The following is an 18,969-nucleotide window of genomic DNA, read 5'->3' on the forward strand; positions in this document are numbered from 1 at the left end:
CCCTGTGTCCTTGCCCAAACTCAAAAAAGCCTATGAAAAAGGTACCAGGGGCATCTCATGGGGCCCCCTACTGACCCCGGGCCATCGGGCAGTGCCCGAGCTTCCAAATGGTCAGTCCGCCCCTGGTGGTGTCCCTCCCAAATGCAGTTATAAAAAAAAACAATAAAGGTCAAAAAGGCATACAGATGTTGTTTAGCAAATCATTTTTTGCCTTTCCTTCCTTCCCTTCTCTTTCCTTTCTTATAGCTCATCTACTTTCTGTTCAGCCTTTCTCCCTGCTCTGTATGGCTGCTACTAAAAAAATGTATTCTTATAAAATCAATAAAAAGAAAAAGTTGAAACAAAACATATATTTGGAAAATAGGTAAGATGAAACATATCTCTCACTATCTCGATTTGTCACCGGAAAGTTGCTCTTCTTAGGAAATTTCTAACTTCTGCAAAGTGTACGTTCTGTACATGTACGACTTTTCTGTCATTGCAGTCTCTGTTTTTCATTTCAGAAATCCAACATCCGCAAAAGTTGGTGAGCCGGTCACGTAAGTAACTGTTATTGGACGGTAGAATAACAACATAAAAGAATCGTGTTACTTTATTGTCTGATTTTTGAATTGTGTCTTTCTCCTGTATTTCGAATTCACTTGCTTTTTATGGTATTGTTTAGTATGAGCTGCTGATTATTAGCATTTCCAGATCAATCAAAGCTGTACAAACACCAGAAATAAAAACCAGAGTTTGTTTTTACTGTATATTTATTATTACTTTAGATGGGTAATGATGCTTTTAATGAAGCAACTTGTAAGTGCAGGAAAAAGTCCTTCAATGGTTTGATTGGCAGAGGCTCGTTTGGCAGTGTGGAGTATCAGTCATGGAAGAGGGTCAGAGTCACCAGAAGTAATAAGCAAACATTTATAGGTAACACCAGTGCTTGCTCATTACTTTTGATGGTTTTGACCCAGGTTGGGGGTAACACCAGTACTTGCTCATTACTTTTGATGGTTTTGACCCAGGTTGGGGGTAACACCAGTGCTTGCTCATTACTTTGATGGTTTTGACCCAGGTTGGGGGTAACACCAGTGCTTGCTCATTACTTTTGATGGTTTTGACCCAGGTTGGGGGTAACACCAGTGCTTGCTCACTACTTTTGATGGTTTTGACCCAGGTTGGGGATAACACCAGTGCTTGCTCATTAATTTTGATGGTTTTGACCCAGGTTGGGGGTAACACCAGTGCTTGCTCATTACTTTTGATGGTTTTGACCCAGGTTGGGGGTAACACCAGTGCTTGCTCATTACTTTTGATGGTTTTGACCCAGGTTGGGGGTAACACCAGTGCTTGCTCATTACTTTTGGTGGTTTTGAGCCGGGTTGGGGGTAACACCAGTGCTTGCACATTACTTTTGATGGTTTTGACCCTTCCATGACCAATAATCCACACTGGCAAGGGTGCCTCTGCCTCATAAACAGTTGATTTTTTTTCTCCACTGTTGAGTTCCATCCACCATCCTAGCGTCCCTCCCGAGGACCTAGGGTTGAGTTCCTTAGAGCAGCATTTCTCAACCAGGGTGCCGAGGCAAAAGGACAAGAAATTCCCTATGTGGTAACTCCTGTATACAGACAGGAGTGAGAAAACACAGCCTGCACCTCTTCCCAGCTCTCTCCTCTTCACTACTGCTATCTGATTTGCTGTCAGCTATGTAAAATGTTGTCGGGGCTGGGTCAGGGGTAACACCAGGGTCAGGGGTAACACTAGTGCTTGCTGATTAATTTTGATGGTTTTGACCTGGGTCAGGGGTAACACCAGTGCTTGCTCATTACTTTTGATGGTTTTGACCCAGGTTGGGGGTAACACCAGTGCTTGCTCATTACTTTTGATGGTTTTGACCCAGGTTGGGGGTAACACCAGTGCTTGCTCATTACTTTTGATGGTTTTGACCCAGGTTGGGGGTAACACCAGTGCTTGCTCATTACTTTGATGGTTTTGACCCAGGTTGGGGGTAACACCAGTGCTTGCTCATTACTTTTGATGGTTTTGACCCAGGTTGGGGGTAACACCAGTGCTTGCTCACTACTTTTGATGGTTTTGACCCAGGTTGGGGATAACACCAGTGCTTGCTCATTACTTTTGATGGTTTTGACCCAGGTTGGGGGTAACACCAGTGCTTGCTCATTACTTTTGATGGTTTTGACCCAGGTTGGGGGTAACACCAGTGCTTGCTCATTACTTTTGGTGATTTTGAGCCAGGTTGGGGGTAACACCAGTGCTTGCACATTACTTTTGATGGTTTTGACCCTTCCATGACCAATAATCCACACTGGCAAGGGTGCCTCTGCCTCATAAACAGTTGATTTTTTTTCTCCACTGTTGAGTTCCATCCACCATCCTAGCGTCCCTCCCGAGGACCTAGGGTTGAGTTCCTTAGAGCAGCATTTCTCAACCAGGGTGTCGAGGCAAAAGGACAAGAAACTCCCTATGTGGTAACTCCTGTATACAGACAGGAGTGAGAAAACACAGCCTGCACCTCTTCCCAGCTCTCTCCTCTTCACTACTGCTATCTGATTTGCTGTCAGCTATGTAAAATGTTGTCGGGGCTGGGTCAGGGGTAACACCAGGGCCAGGGGTAACACTAGTGCTTGCTCATTAATTTTGATGGTTTTGACCTGGGTCAGGGGTAACACCAGTGCTTGCTCATTACTTTTGATGGTTTTGACCCAGGTTGGGGGTAACACCAGTGCTTGCTCATTACTTTGATGGTTTTGACCCAGGTTGGGGGTAACACCAGTGCTTGCTCATTACTTTTGATGGTTTTGACCCAGGTTGGGGGTAACACCAGTGCTTGCTCATTACTTTTGATGGTTTTGACCCAGGTTGGGGGTAACACCAGTGCTTGCTCACTACTTTTGATGGTTTTGACCCAGGTTGGGGATAACACCAGTGCTTGCTCATTACTTTTGATGGTTTTGACCCAGGTTGGGGGTAACACCAGTGCTTGCTCATTACTTTTGATGGTTTTGACCCAGGTTGGGGGTAACACCAGTGCTTGCTCATTACTTTTGATGGTTTTGACCCAGGTTGGGGGTAACACCAGTGCTTGCTCATTACTTTTGGTGGTTTTGAGCCAGGTTGGGGGTAACACCAGTGCTTGCACATTACTTTTGATGGTTTTGACCCTTCCATGACCAATAATCCACACTGGCAAGGGTGCCTCTGCCTCATAAACAGTTGATTTTTTTTCTCCACTGTTGAGTTCCATCCACCATCCTAGCGTCCCTCCCGAGGACCTAGGGTTGAGTTCCTTAGAGCAGCATTTCTCAACCAGGGTGCCGAGGCAAAAGGACAAGAAATTCCCTATGTGGTAACTCCTGTATACAGACAGGAGTGAGAAAACACAGCCTGCACCTCTTCCCAGCTCTCTCCTCTTCACTACTGCTATCTGATTTGCTGTCAGCTATGTAAAATGTTGTCGGGGCTGGGTCAGGGGTAACACCAGGGTCAGGGGTAACACTAGTGCTTGCTCATTAATTTTGATGGTTTTGACCTGGGTCAGGGGTAACACCAGTGCTTGCTCATTACTTTTGATGGTTTTGACCCAGGTTGGGGGTAACACCAGTGCTTGCTCATTACTTTGATGGTTTTGACCCAGGTTGGGGGTAACACCAGTGCTTGCTCATTACTTTTGATGGTTTTGACCCAGGTTGGGGGTAACACCAGTGCTTGCTCACTACTTTTGATGGTTTTGACCCAGGTTGGGGATAACACCAGTGCTTGCTCATTACTTTTGATGGTTTTGACCCAGGTTGGGGGTAACACCAGTGCTTGCTCATTACTTTTGATGGTTTTGACCCAGGTTGGGGGTAACACCAGTGCTTGCTCATTACTTTTGATGGTTTTGACCCAGGTTGGGGGTAACACCAGTGCTTGCTCATTACTTTTGGTGGTTTTGAGCCAGGTTGGGGGTAACACCAGTGCTTGCACATTACTTTTGATGGTTTTGACCCTTCCATGACCAATAATCCACACTGGCAAGGGTGCCTCTGCCTCATAAACAGTTGATTTTTTTTCTCCACTGTTGAGTTCCATCCACCATCCTAGCGTCCCTCCCGAGGACCTAGGGTTGAGTTCCTTAGAGCAGCATTTCTCAACCAGGGTGTCGAGGCAAAAGGACAAGAAATTCCCTATGTGGTAACTCCTGTATACAGACAGGAGTGAGAAAACACAGCCTGCACCTCTTCCCAGCTCTCTCCTCTTCACTACTGCTATCTGATTTGCTGTCAGCTATGTAAAATGTTGTCGGGGCTGGGTCAGGGGTAACACCAGGGTCAGGGGTAACACTAGTGCTTGCTCATTAATTTTGATGGTTTTGACCTGGGTCAGGGGTAACACCAGTGCTTGCTCATTACTTTTGATGGTTTTGACCCAGGTTGGGGGTAACACCAGTGCTTGCTCATTACTTTGATGGTTTTGACCCAGGTTGGGGGTAACACCAGTGCTTGCTCATTACTTTTGATGGTTTTGACCCAGGTTGGGGGTAACACCAGTGCTTGCTCACTACTTTTGATGGTTTTGACCCAGGTTGGGGATAACACCAGTGCTTGCTCATTAATTTTGATGGTTTTGACCCAGGTTGGGGGTAACACCAGTGCTTGCTCATTACTTTTGATGGTTTTGACCCAGGTTGGGGGTAACACCAGTGCTTGCTCATTACTTTGATGGTTTTGACCCAGGTTGGGGGTAACACCAGTGCTTGCTCATTACTTTTGATGGTTTTGACCCAGGTTGGGGGTAACACCAGTGCTTGCTCACTACTTTTGATGGTTTTGACCCAGGTTGGGGATAACACCAGTGCTTGCTCATTACTTTTGATGGTTTTGACCCAGGTTGGGGGTAACACCAGTGCTTGCTCATTACTTTTGATGGTTTTGACCCAGGTTGGGGGTAACACCAGTGCTTGCTCATTACTTTTGATGGTTTTGACCCAGGTTGGGGGTAACACCAGTGCTTGCTCATTACTTTTGGTGGTTTTGAGCCAGGTTGGGGGTAACACCAGTGCTTGCACATTACTTTTGTTGGTTTTGACCCTTCCATGACCAATAATCCACACTGGCAAGGGTGCCTCTGCCTCATAAACAGTTGATTTTTTTTCTCCACTGTTGAGTTCCATCCACCATCCTAGCGTCCCTCCCGAGGACCTAGGGTTGAGTTCCTTAGAGCAGCATTTCTCAACCAGGGTGTCGAGGCAAAAGGACAAGAAATTCCCTATGTGGTAACTCCTGTATACAGACAGGAGTGAGAAAACACAGCCTGCACCTCTTCCCAGCTCTCTCCTCTTCACTACTGCTATCTGATTTGCTGTCAGCTATGTAAAATGTTGTCGGGGCTGGGTCAGGGGTAACACCAGGGTCAGGGGTAACACTAGTGCTTGCTGATTAATTTTGATGGTTTTGACCTGGGTCAGGGGTAACACCAGTGCTTGCTCATTACTTTTGATGGTTTTGACCCAGGTTGGGGGTAACACCAGTGCTTGCTCATTACTTTGATGGTTTTGACCCAGGTTGGGGGTAACACCAGTGCTTGCTCATTACTTTTGATGGTTTTGACCCAGGTTGGGGGTAACACCAGTGCTTGCTCACTACTTTTGATGGTTTTGACCCAGGTTGGGGATAACACCAGTGCTTGCTCATTAATTTTGATGGTTTTGACCCAGGTTGGGGGTAACACCAGTGCTTGCTCATTACTTTTGATGGTTTTGACCCAGGTTGGGGGTAACACCAGTGCTTGCTCATTACTTTTGATGGTTTTGACCCAGGTTGGGGGTAACACCAGTGCTTGCTCATTACTTTTGATGGTTTTGAGTCGGGTTGGGGGTAACACCAGTGCTTGCACATTACTTTTGATGGTTTTGACCCTTCCATGACCAATAATCCACACTGGCAAGGGTGCCTCTGCCTCATAAACAGTTGATTTTTTTTCTCCACTGTTGAGTTCCATCCACCATCCTAGCGTCCCTCCCGAGGACCTAGGGTTGAGTTCCTTAGAGCAGCATTTCTCAACCAGGGTGTCGAGGCAAAAGGACAAGAAACTCCCTATGTGGTAACTCCTGTATACAGACAGGAGTGAGAAAACACAGCCTGCACCTCTTCCCAGCTCTCTCCTCTTCACTACTGCTATCTGATTTGCTGTCAGCTATGTAAAATGTTGTCGGGGCTGGGTCAGGGGTAACACCAGGGTCAGGGGTAACACTAGTGCTTGCTCATTAATTTTGATGGTTTTGACCTGGGTCAGGGGTAACACCAGTGCTTGCTCATTACTTTTGATGGTTTTGACCCAGGTTGGGGGTAACACCAGTGCTTGCTCATTACTTTTGATGGTTTTGACCAAGGTTGGGGGTAACACCAGTGCTTGCTCATTACTTTTGATGGTTTTGACCCAGGTTGGGGGTAACACTAGTACTTGCACATTACTTTTGATGGTTTTGAATCTTCCATGACTAATAATCCACACTGGCAAGGGTGCCTCTGCCTCATAAACAGTTGATTTTTTTTTCTCCACTTTTGAGTTCCATCCACCATCTTAACGTCCCTCCTGAGGACCTAGGGCTGGGTTCCCTAGAGCAGCATTTCTCAACCAGGGTGCCGAGGCAAAAGGACAAAAAACTCCCTATATGGTAACACCTGTATACAGACAGGAGTGAGAAAACACAGCCTGCACCTCTTCCCAGCTCTCTCCTCTTCACTGCAGCTATCTGTATTGCTGTCAGTGACGTAAAATGTTGTCGGGGCTGGTTCGGGGGTAACACCAGTGCTTGCTCATTACTTTTGATGGTTTGACTCAGGTTGGGGGTAACACTAGTGCTTGCTCATCACTTTTGATGGTTTTGACCCAGGTTGGGGGTAACACCAGTGCTTGCTCATCACTTTTGATGGTTTTGACCCAGGTTGGGGGTAACACCAGTGCTTGCTCATTACTTTTGATGGTTTGACTCAGGTTGGGGGTAACACTAGTGCGTGCTCATCACTTTTGATGGTTTTGACCCAGGTTGGGGGTAACACCAGTGCTTGCTCATCACTTTTGATGGTTTTGACCCAGGTTGGGGGTAACACCAGTGCTTGCTCATCACTTTTGATGGTTTCGACCCAAGTTGGGGGTAACACCAGTGCTTGCTCATCACTTTTGATGGTTTCGACCCAGGTTGGGGGTAACACCTGTGCTTGCTCATTACTTTTGATGGTTTTGACCCAGGTTGGGGGTAACACCAGTGCTTGCTCATTACTTTTGATGGTTTTGACCCAGGTTGGGGTAACACCAGTGCTTGCTCATTACTTTTGATGGTTTTGACCCAGGTTGGGGGTAACACCAGTGCTTGCTCATTACTTTTGATGGTTTTGTCCCAGGCTGGGGGTAACACCAGTGCTTGCTCACTACTTTTGATGGTTTTGACCCAGGTTGGGGGTAACACCAGTGCTTGCTCACTACGTTTGATGGTTTTGACCCAGGTTGGGGGTAACACCAGTGCTTGCTCATTACTTTTGATGGTTTTGACCCAGGTTGGGGATAACACCAGTGCTTGCTCATTACTTTTGATGGTTTTGACCCAGGTTGGGGGTAACACCAGTGCTTGCTCATTACTTTGATGGTTTTGACCCAGGTTGGGGGTAACACCAGTGCTTGCTCATTACTTTTGATGGTTTTGACCCAGGTTGGGGGTAACACCAGTGCTTGCTCACTACTTTTGATGGTTTTGACCCAGGTTGGGGATAACACCAGTGCTTGCTCATTAATTTTGATGGTTCTGACCCAGGTTGGGGGTAACACCAGTGCTTGCTCATTACTTTTGATGGTTTTGACCCAGGTTGGGGGTAACACCAGTGCTTGCTCATTACTTTTGATGGTTTTGACCCAGGTTGGGGGTAACACCAGTGCTTGCTCATTACTTTTGATGGTTTTGAGCCGGGTTGGGGGTAACACCAGTGCATGCACATTACTTTTGATGGTTTTGACCCTTCCATGACCAATAATCCACACTGGCAAGGGTGCCTCTGCCTCATAAACAGTTGATTTTTTTTCTCCACTGTTGAGTTCCATCCACCATCCTAGCGTCCCTCCCGAGGACCTAGGGTTGAGTTCCTTAGAGCAGCATTTCTCAACCAGGGTGTCGAGGCAAAAGGACAAGAAACTCCCTATGTGGTAACTCCTGTATACAGACAGGAGTGAGAAAACACAGCCTGCACCTCTTCCCAGCTCTCTCCTCTTCACTACTGCTATCTGATTTGCTGTCAGCTATGTAAAATGTTGTCGGGGCTGGGTCAGGGGTAACACCAGGGTCAGGGGTAACACTAGTGCTTGCTCATTAATTTTGATGGTTTTGACCTGGGTCAGGGGTAACACCAGTGCTTGCTCATTACTTTTGATGGTTTTGACCCAGGTTGGGGGTAACACCAGTGCTTGCTCATTACTTTTGATGGTTTTGACCCAGGTTGGGGGTAACACCAGTGCTTGCTCATTACTTTTGATGGTTTTGACCCAGGTTGGGGGTAACACCAGTGCTTGCTCATTACTTTTGATGGTTTTGACCCAGGTTGGGGGTACCACTAGTACTTGCACATTACTTTTGATGGTTTTGAACCTTCCATGACTAATAATCCACACTGGCAAGGGTGCCTCTGCCTCATAAACAGTTGATTTTTTTTTCTCCACTTTTGAGTTCCATCCACCATCTTAACGTCCCTCCTGAGGACCTAGGGCTGGGTTCCCTAGAGCAGCATTTCTCAACCAGGGTGCCCAGGCAAAAGGACAAAAAACTCCCTATATGGTAACACCTGTATACAGACAGGAGTGAGAAAACACAGCCTGCACCTCTTCCCAGCTCTCTCCTCTTCACTGCAGCTATCTGTATTGCTGTCAGTGACGTAAAATGTTGTCGGGGCTGGTTCGGGGGTAACACCAGTGCTTGCTCATTACTTTTGATGGTTTGACTCAGGTTGGGGGTAACACTAGTGCTTGCTCATCACTTTTGATGGTTTTGACCCAGGTTGGGGGTAACACCAGTGCTTGCTCATCACTTTTGATGGTTTTGACCCAGGTTGGGGGTAACACCAGTGCTTGCTCATTACTTTTGATGGTTTGACTCAGGTTGGGGGTAACACTAGTGCTTGCTCATCACTTTTGATGGTTTTGACCCAGGTTGGGGGTAACACCAGTGCTTGCTCATCACTTTTGATGGTTTTGACCCAGGTTGGGGGTAACACCAGTGCTTGCTCATCACTTTTGATGGTTTCGACCCAAGTTGGGGGTAACACCAGTGCTTGCTCATCACTTTTGATGGTTTCGACCCAGGTTGGGGGTAACACCTGTGCTTGCTCATTACTTTTGATGGTTTCGACCCAGGTTGGGGGTAACACCAGTGCTTGCTCATTACTTTTGATGGTTTTGACCCAGGTTGGGGTAACACCAGTGCTTGCTCATTACTTTTGATGGTTTTGACCCAGGTTGGGGTAACACCAGTGCTTGCTCATTACTTTTGATGGTTTTGTCCCAGGCTGGGGGTAACACCAGTGCTTGCTCACTACTTTTGATGGTTTTGACCCAGGTTGGGGGTAACACCAGTGCTTGCTCACTACTTTTGATGGTTTTGACCCAGGTTGGGGGTAACACCAGTGCTTGCTCATTACTTTTGATGGTTTTGACCCAGGTTGGGGATAACACCAGTGCTTGCTCATTACTTTTGATGGTTTTGACCCAGGTTGGGGGTAACACCAGTGCTTGCTCATTACTTTTGATGGTTTTGACCCAGGTTGGGGGTAACACCAGTGCTTGCTCATTACTTTTGATGGTTTTGACCCAGGTTGGGGATAACACCAGTGCTTGCTCATTACTTTTGAAGGTTTTGACCCAGGTTGGGGGTAACACCAGTGCTTGCCCATTACTTTTGATGGTTTTGACTCAGGTTGGGGGTAACACCAGTGCTTGCTCATTACTTTTGATGGTTTTGACCCAGGTTGGGGGTAACACCAGTGCATGCACATTACTTATGATGGTTTTGAACCTTCCATGACTAATAATCCACACTGGCAAGGGTGCCTCTGCCTCATAAACAGTTGATTTTTTTTCCTCCACTTTTGAGTTCCATCCACCATCCTAGCGTCCCTCCCGAGGACCAAGGGTTGGGTTCCCTAGAGCAGCATTTCTCAACCAGGGTGTCGAGGCAAAAGAACAAGAAACTCCCTATATGGTAACTCCTGTATACAGACAGGAGTGAGAAAACACAGCCTGCACCACTTCCCAGCTCTCTCCTCTTCACTACTGCTATCTGTATTGCTGTCAGCTATGTAAAATGTTGTCGGGGCTGGGTCGGGGGTAACACCAGGGTCAGGGGTAACACCAGTGCTTTCTCATTAATTTTGATGGTTTTGACCCAGGTTGGGGGTAACACCAGTGCTTGCTCATTACTTTTGATGGTTTTGACCCAGGTTGGAGGTAACACCAGTGCTTGCTCATTACTTTTGATGGTTTTGACCCAGGTTGGGGGTAACACCAGTGCTTGCTCATTACTTTTGATGGTTTTGACCCAGGTTGGGGGTAACACCAGTGCTTGCTCATCACTTTTGATGGTTTTGACCCTTCCATCACCAATAATCCACACTGGCAAGGGTGCCTCTGCCTCATAAACAGTTGATTTTTTTTTCTCCACTTTTGAGTTCCATCCACCATCCTAGCGTCCCTCCCGAGGACCTAGGGTTGAGTTCCTTAGAGCAGCATTTCTCAACCAGGGTGTCGAGGCAAAAGGACAAGAAACTCCCTATGTGGTAACTCCTGTATACAGACAGGAGTGAGAAACTACAGTCTGCACTTCTTCCCAGCTCTCTCTTCTTCACCTGCTATCTGTATTGCTGTCAGCTACGTAATATGTTGCCGGGGCTGGGTCGGGGTTAACACCAGGGTTGGGGGTAACACCAGTGCTTGCTCATTAATTTTGATGATTTTGACCCTGGGTCGGGGGTAACACCAGTGCTTGCTCATTACTTTTGATGGTTTTGACCCAGGTTGGGGGTAACACCAGTGCTTGCACATTACTTTTGATGGTTTTGACTAGAGATGAGTGAATTTTTCAAAAATTCGATTCGCCTGATTCGCCGAATTTGCGGAATAAATTCGATTCGATGCAAATTTATTCGCTGCGGATTTAACTTATAAAAAGGGTTTCTAGGCTTCAGAGAGCCTTTATATTAGTGCAGAACACTGTACTTTTAATTTAAATGCCCTTGGAGTCTGCTGGGGAAGAGAAATAATACTGTCAGTCAGTATGACATGCAGATGAGTGCCGTCGATCTTAGAATCACCGCACACTTCACTCATTTGGGCAGTCACGGGGCCAAAGAAGAAGAAGGAAAAGAAGAAGAAGAATGAAAAGAATGAAAAGAAGAAGAAGAATGAAAAGAATGAAAAGAAGAAGAAGAAGAATGAAAAGAATGAAAAGAAGAAGAATGAAAATAAGAATGAAAAGAATGAAAAGAAGAATGAAAATAAGAAGAAGAATGAAAAGAAGAATGAAAAGAATGAAAAGAAGAATGAAAATAAGAAGAAGAATGAAAATAAGAATGAAAAGAATGAAAAGAAGAATGAAAAGAAGAAGAATGAAAAGAAGAATGAAAAGAATGAAAAGAAGAATGAAAAGAAGAAGAAGAATGAAAAGAAGAATGAAAAGAATGAAAAGAAGAATGAAAATAAGAAGAAGAATGAAAAGAAGAATGTAAAGAATGAAAAGAAGAATGAAAAGAATGAAAAGAAGAATGAAAATAAGAAGAAGAATGAAAAGAAGAATGAAAAGAATGAAAAGAAGAATGAAAATAAGAAGAATAATGAAAAGAAGAATGAAAAGAATGAAAAGAAGAATGAAAAGAATGAAAAGAAGAATGAAAATAAGAAGAAGAATGAAAAGAAGAATGAAAAGAATGAAAAGAAGAATGAAAAGAAGAAGAAGAATGAAAAGAAGAAGAAGAATGAAAAGAAGAATGAAAAGAATGAAAAGAAGAATGAAAATAAGAAGAAGAATGAAAAGAAGAATGAAAAGAATGAAAAGAAGAATGAACATAAGAAGAAGAATGAAAAGAAGAATGAAAAGAATGAAAAGAAGAATGAAAAGAATGAAAACAATGACAAGAACAATGAAAAGAAGAATGAAAATAAGAAGAAGAATGAAAAGAAGAATGAAAAGAATGAAAAGAAGAATGAAAATAAGAAGAAGAATGAAAAGAATGAAAAGAAGAATGAAAATAAGAAGAAGAATGAAAATAAGAATAATTCCAGTAAAGCAAAAAGTGTTTCTGCAGAGTTCCTCTATTTCTGACAGTTCTCTGACAGTTCTTTCACATTTACAGCGGTTGAAACATTGTATCTATTTGTTTCCTAATAAAAACATCTGTATCCTAAATGGAAACAAATACATACAATGTTTCAACCGCTGGAAATGTGAAAGAACTGTCAGACAGCTGTCAGAAATAGCGGAGCTCTCTGCAGGGACATTTTTGCTGGCTGTAGAAGGGATGAAAACGGCCGATCAGGAAAAATTCGATTCGACCATCCGAAGTTGGCAAAAATTCGGATTCGATGCGAATCTAATTTTTCCTGAAATTCGAAACGAATTCCACTTCGCCTGATTCGATTCGCTCATCTCTAGTTTTGACCCAAGTTGGGGGTAACACCAGTGCTTGCACATTACTTTTGATGGTTTTGACCCAAGTTGGGGGTAACACCAGTGCTTGCACATTACTTTTGATGGTTTTGACCCTTCCATGACCAATAATCCACACTGGCAAGGGTGCCTCTGCCTCATAAACAGTTGTCTCAACCAGGGTATCGAGGCAAAAGGACAAGAAACTCCCTATGTGGTAAGTCCTGTATACAGACAGGAGTGAGAAAACACAGCCTGCACCTCTTCCCAGCTCTCTCCTCTTCACTACCGCTATCTGTATTGCTGTCAGCTATGTAAAATGTTGTCGGGGCTGGGTCGGGGGTAACACCAGGGTCAGGGGTAACACCAGTGCTTGCTCATTACTTTTGATGGTTTTGAACCTTCCATGACTAATAATCCACACTGGCAAGGGTGCCTCTGCCTCATAAACAGTTGATTTTTTTTTCTCCACTTTTGAGTTCCATCCACCATCCTAACGTCCCTCCTGAGGACCTAGGGCTGGGTTCCTTAGAGCAGCATTTCTCAACCAGGGTGCCGAGGCAAAAGGACAAAAAACTCCCTATATGGTAACACCTGTATACAGACAGGAGTGAGAAAACACAGCCTTCCCCCTCCCCTCCCAGCTCTCTCCTCTTCACTGCAGCTATCTGTATTGCTGTCAGCTATGTAAAATGTTGTCGGGGCTGGGTCGGGGTTAACACCAGGGTTGGGGGTAACACCAGTGCTTGCACATTACTTTTGATGGTTTTGAACCTTCCATGACCAATAATCCACACTGGCAAGAGTGCCTCTGCCTCATAAACAGTTGATTTTTTTTCTCCACTGTTGAGTTCCATCCACCATCCTAGCATCCCTCCCGAGGACCTAGGGTTGGGTTCCCTAGAGCAGCATTTCTCAACCAGGGTGCCCAGGCAAAAGGACAAGAAACTCCCTATATGGTAACTCCTGTATACAGACAGGAGTGAGAAAACACAGCCTGCACCTCCTCCCAGCTCTCTCCTCTTCACTGCTGCTATCTGTATTTCTGTCAGCGATGTAAAATGTTGTCGGGGCTGGGTCAGGGGTAACACCAGGGTCAGGGGTAACACCAGTGCTTTCTCATTAATTTTGATGGTTTTGACCTGGGTTAGGGGTAACACCAGTGCTTGCTCATTACTTTTGATGGTTTTGACCCAGGTTGGGGGTAACACCAGTGCTTGCTCATTACTTTTGATGGTTTTGACCCAGGTTGGGGGTAACACCAGTGCTTGCTCATTACTTTTGATGGTTTTGACCCAGGTTGGGGGTAACACCAGTGCTTGCACATTACTTTTGATGGTTTTGAACATTCCATGACCAATAATCCACACTGGCAAGGGTGCCTCTGCCTCATAAACAGTTGATTTTTTTTCCTCCACTTTTGAGTTCCATCCACCATCCTAGCGTCTCTCACGAGGACCTAGGGTTGGGTTCCTTAGAGCAGCATTTCTCAACCAGGGTGCCGAGGCAAAAGGACAAGAAATTCCCTCTATGGTAACACCTGTATACAGACAGGAGTGAGAAAACACAGCCTGCTCCTCTTCCCAGCTCTCTCCTCTTCACTGCAGCTATCTGTATTGCTGTCAGTGACGTAAAATGTTGTCCACTTTTGAGTTCTATCTACCATCCTAATGTCCCTCCCAAGGACCTAGGGTTGGGTTCCCTAGAGCAGCATTTCTCAACCAGGGTGCCGAGGCAAAAGGACAAGAAACTCCCTATATGATAACTCCTGTATACAGACAGGAGTGAGAAAACACAGCCTTCCCCCTCCCCTCCCAGCTCTCTCCTCTTCACTGCTGCTATCTGTATTGCTGTCAGCTACATAAAATGTTGCCGGGGCTGGGTCGGGGGTAACACCAGGATCAGGGGTAACACCAGTGCTTGCTCATTACTTTTGATGGTTTTGACTCGGGTCAGGGGTAACACCAGTGCTTGCTCATTACTTTTGATGGTTTTGACCCTTCCATGACCAATAATCCACACTGGCAAGGGTGCCTCTGTCTCATAAACAGTTGATTTTTTTTCTCCACTTTTGAGTTCCATCCACCATCCTAACATCTCTCCCAAATACCTAGGGTTGGGTTCCCTAGAGCAGCATTTCTCAACCAAGGTGCTCAGGCAAAAGGACAAGACGTTCCCTATACGGTAACTCCTGTATACAGACAGAAGTGAGAAAACACAGCCTGCACCTCCTCCCAGCTCTCTCCTCTTCACTGCTGCTATCTGTATTGCTATATTGCTGTTAGCTATTTAAAATGTTGTCTGGGCTACCCGCCTACGTCCTATCAACTGATGGCATTATCTGTTGCTAAGGACAAGTCAGGCAGCCCACGCAGCCTTCTGGGATGCTGACCGGAATACAGATAGCAGCAGAGAGGAGGAGAGAGCTGGAAGGGGATGCAGGCTGTACTCTTTCACTCCGGTCTGTATACAGAAGTTAACACAGTGCACTCACAGATCAGAGTTTACAAGGTGTAATTACCACCCCCTATCTCCTCCCCAGACTGCTGGGGAGGGGGTTAGAGAGCACAGCCCACACTTCTTCCTAGATCTGTCCTCCTCTTTGCTGCTGTCACTACTCCTTTATCGATGAGAGGGATGTGGTGGAATAAGGTTTTGTGTTGAGGATGGCAGAATTTGTGCTAAGAATGTGTTGGGGGAGGGCAGAATTTGTGCTAAAAAAGGGGAATGGGGGGGGGGGGGGGTTACAGCCTACAGACCACTGAACTCTGCCTCACGAACTACATTTTAGAGCTTGTATACACCAGGTGCAGTGTGATAATGCATGAAAAATTATGCATTTTCTCTCACTGCACGACAATGCACTGCCTTTTGCAGAAGTACATGGGTGCCTTAACTGGAAAAAGGTTATGAAACTGGTCTAGAGGTCAAGCCCTAGTCCCAAACAGTCCCCTGTTACCTAATGTTTTACATTTTAATTTTTAGCTCTGACCATAATTAGAGATATACTAAATCCCTACAAATTCCATGTAAACACAGTACCATAGAGCATAATTGACTTTATTTTGCCTTGAATATTCATTTGTTTTAGAGGTCTGATTAACACCACTTCCTCAGATTTTACCCCCTTCATGACGAGGTCATTTGTTTCCTATTTATCACTATACTATTTTAAGTAGTAATTGCGCAGCCATGCAAGGCTGTACCCAAACAAAATTTATATAATGTTTTTCACATAAATAGAGCTTTTTTTTTAATGGTATTAAATCGCCACTGGGTTTTTTTTTTTTGCGAGATAAACTAAAAAAAAAACCCCCAAATTTTGAAAGAGAAAACAATTTTTTTTACTTTCTGCTATAAAACATATCCAATAAAAATTTAAAAAATCATGTTTGTTCATATATTTTGGCCAAAATGTATTCTGCTACATGTCTTAAATAAAAAAAATTACATTAACAGTATATTGATTGGTTTGCGTGAAAGTTATAGCATCTACAAACTATGGGATACTGTATATCAGTGGTCTCCAAACTGCGGCTCAGGAGCCGGATGTGGCCCTTTGCTTGACTTTAGCTGGCCCTTGAGGCTTTATTCCAGCAACTGACATCAAGGATAGGGCACCATTCCCCCTACTGACACCATCAATGCGGCATTCTTTGCATTGATACCTACATTGGGGTGCTATTCCTCCCATTAAAACCAATGATTGAGCACTCTTCCTCCCATTAAAACCAGTGATGGGGCTCTATTCCTCCCATTAAAACCAATGATTGAGCACTCTTCCTCCCATTAAAACCAATGATTGAGCACTCTTCCTCCCATTAAAACCAGTGATGGGGCTCTATTCCTCCCATTAAAACCAATGATTGAGCACTCTTCCTCCCATTAAAACCAGTGATGGGGCTCTATTCCTCCCATTAAAACCAATGATTGAGCACTCTTCCTCCCATTAAAACCAATGATGGAGCACTCTTCCTCCCATTAAAACCAGTGATGGGGCTCTATTCCTCCCATTAAAACCAATGATTGAGCACTCTTCCTCCCATTAAAACCAATGATTGAGCACTCTTCCTCCCATTAAAACCAATGATGGAGCACTCTTCCTCCCATTAAAACCAGTGATGGGGCTCTATTCCTCCCATTAAAACCAATGATTGAGCACTCTTCCTCCCATTAAAACCAGTGATGGGGCTCTATTCCTCCCATTAAAACCAATGATTGAGCACTCTTCCTCCCATTGAAACCAATGATTGAGCACTCTTCCTCCTATTAAAACCAGTGATGGGGCTCTATTCCTCCCATTAAAACCAATGATTGAGCACTCTTCCTCCCATTGAAACCAATGACGTTTGGGTTTTTTTCTACTTCTACTGGCCCCCCTAAAGCCTAAAGAACAGTAAACTGGCCCTTTGCTTAGAATGTTTGGAGACCCCTGCTGTATATACTGGAATTCCTTTTTTTTATATACTACTAATGGCGGTGATCAGAATAACAGAACTGTGATAGTGCAGTGGGAAATCTGACACTAACTGATGCTGGGGGGAACTGACTAACTGCCACTGACATCACCAGTGACATTTATACAGTCATACTATATACTGTCACTGTACTAATGACAATGGCTGGGAAGGGGTTAACATCTAGGGCGATCAAGGGGTTAAATGTGTGCCTAACTATGTGTACTATGTGTAAAGTGTGCTGCTTTTTACCAATGATGTTTCTCATCTCTGCTTTGCATGTTTGCATGTTCTCCCTGTGCCTGCGTAGGTTTCCTCTCACACTCCAAAAACATGCTGGTAGGGATGAGAAACAGAGAGATAGTTCCCTCTGTACAGAGCCCTGTGTTGATTATCAACACAGACCTCTGGGCTATGAATGTACACAGCCAATCAGCGGGTGCCAGACCTGTGGCCGGGACTTGCTAACAGGCTGTGTAAAGTCACAGTGGGTGAAGGCCGAGGGCACGCATGCGCATACCCCATACAAGGAAGTAGACAGTGACGTACTGGTAAGTTGCTTTGCCTACAGAAGCCGCCTGTCTGCAGTACAATGGGGGCAGGTGGTTGTGAAGTGGTTAACAACAAAATCCGGGATAGGAACCTAAGTAAACAGTGGCTAAACTGTGCAGCACAGTGGCTAATTGCCTGGCAGTACCAGGGTCGTTGGTTTGAATCCCAACCACGGGACCCCCTGCCTGGAGTTTGCATGTTCTCCCTGTGCTTGCGTAGGTTTCCTCCCACACGCCAAAGACATGCTGGTAGGTGAATTGGCTCCTGTCTAAATTGGCCCTAGTAGTGTAAGTATGAATGTGAGTTAGGGACCTTAGTTTGTCGCCCCTTGAGGGTTAGGGACTGATACGAATGTACAATATGTATGTAAATCGTTGCGTAAATCGACAGCACTATATAAGCGGGGGTGTATTTATCACAAGGCAAACAAGGCATTTGTCTAGGGCTGCATTTTTCAGGGGGGGGGGCAGAGCTGCCCACCTCCCCCAGAAGAGGAGATGGAAGAAAGGACACACGTGGCATGGGGACCAGGTGGGATCCAAGTGGGCTACTTAACGGTGTATGAGGAGCCTGAGTATCATTCCTGGGGATGTCCAGAGCTGTGAAGGTGAAGGGGGGGTGGTGGCAGGTGTATGGAAGGCAGTGGTAGTGGAAGGCTCTCTCGGCTGGAGGTGGGGGGTTGTGTTGGTCGGTGTCAGGCTTTCTCTGTGGGGGGCAGTTGTTGGTCGGTGCCAAGCTCTCTCCTGGAGGGGCAGTCAATTTTTGTGTTGCCTAGGGCATCACAAAACCTAAATACAGCACTGTATAGAAGTACCTGTAATTAACACAATCTTTGCAGACCCTCGTGGTTGTTGGTTGTTATAGAAGACACTGGTAGTGATGAGGCAGAACTATGACTTTACTTGTGTGGCTTAAGTTGCAAACATACAGAGCACATTTCAGCAGACATATTACTTCCTGAAGAGAGAGAAGAGGAAGAACCAACAAGTTTTACACATATGCACAACTGATAACCTTAGTGTACAGTGCCATCTACTGGTCAAGTGTTATTAACATACAAATACTATATATAGTACATGCTGTTGTATCTCCAACAGTGGTCCTTTTTTGTTCAAAATTAAAGTGTACCGTATATACAGTTTTTTCAGTTGCACCCGTGATTGAACGTTGTCAGTGACCAGCACAAGATGGGTATCAAAAAGAAGATTCTGCTCCTTACTATTCTTCAAGGTAAACTAGATTCTGATTTGATAAAACTTGCTAATGATAAACAAAAAAAAAAACAAAAATGAA

General features: G+C 45.0%; 1 protein-coding gene across 1 annotated transcript in view; it reads left to right on the forward strand.

Moving 5' to 3' along the window:
• LOC149432753 (Schwann cell myelin protein-like) overlaps positions 1-18,969 on the forward strand; it is a 50,594-nt gene that overhangs the window by 2,119 nt on the left and 29,506 nt on the right. Inside the window, exons 2-3 of the mRNA XM_089665008.1 lie at positions 504-539; positions 18,816-18,906. Of these exons, the coding sequence (XP_089521134.1) occupies positions 18,864-18,906 (43 nt within the window). The 5' untranslated portion in view covers positions 504-539; positions 18,816-18,863. The remainder of the gene's footprint in view (positions 1-503; positions 540-18,815; positions 18,907-18,969) is intronic.

This window comes from Staurois parvus, unplaced genomic scaffold, assembly GCF_062004578.1.
Source record: "Staurois parvus isolate SC_StPar_1 unplaced genomic scaffold, SC_StPar_1.0 ptg002113l, whole genome shotgun sequence".
NCBI lineage: Eukaryota > Metazoa > Chordata > Amphibia > Anura > Ranidae > Staurois > Staurois parvus.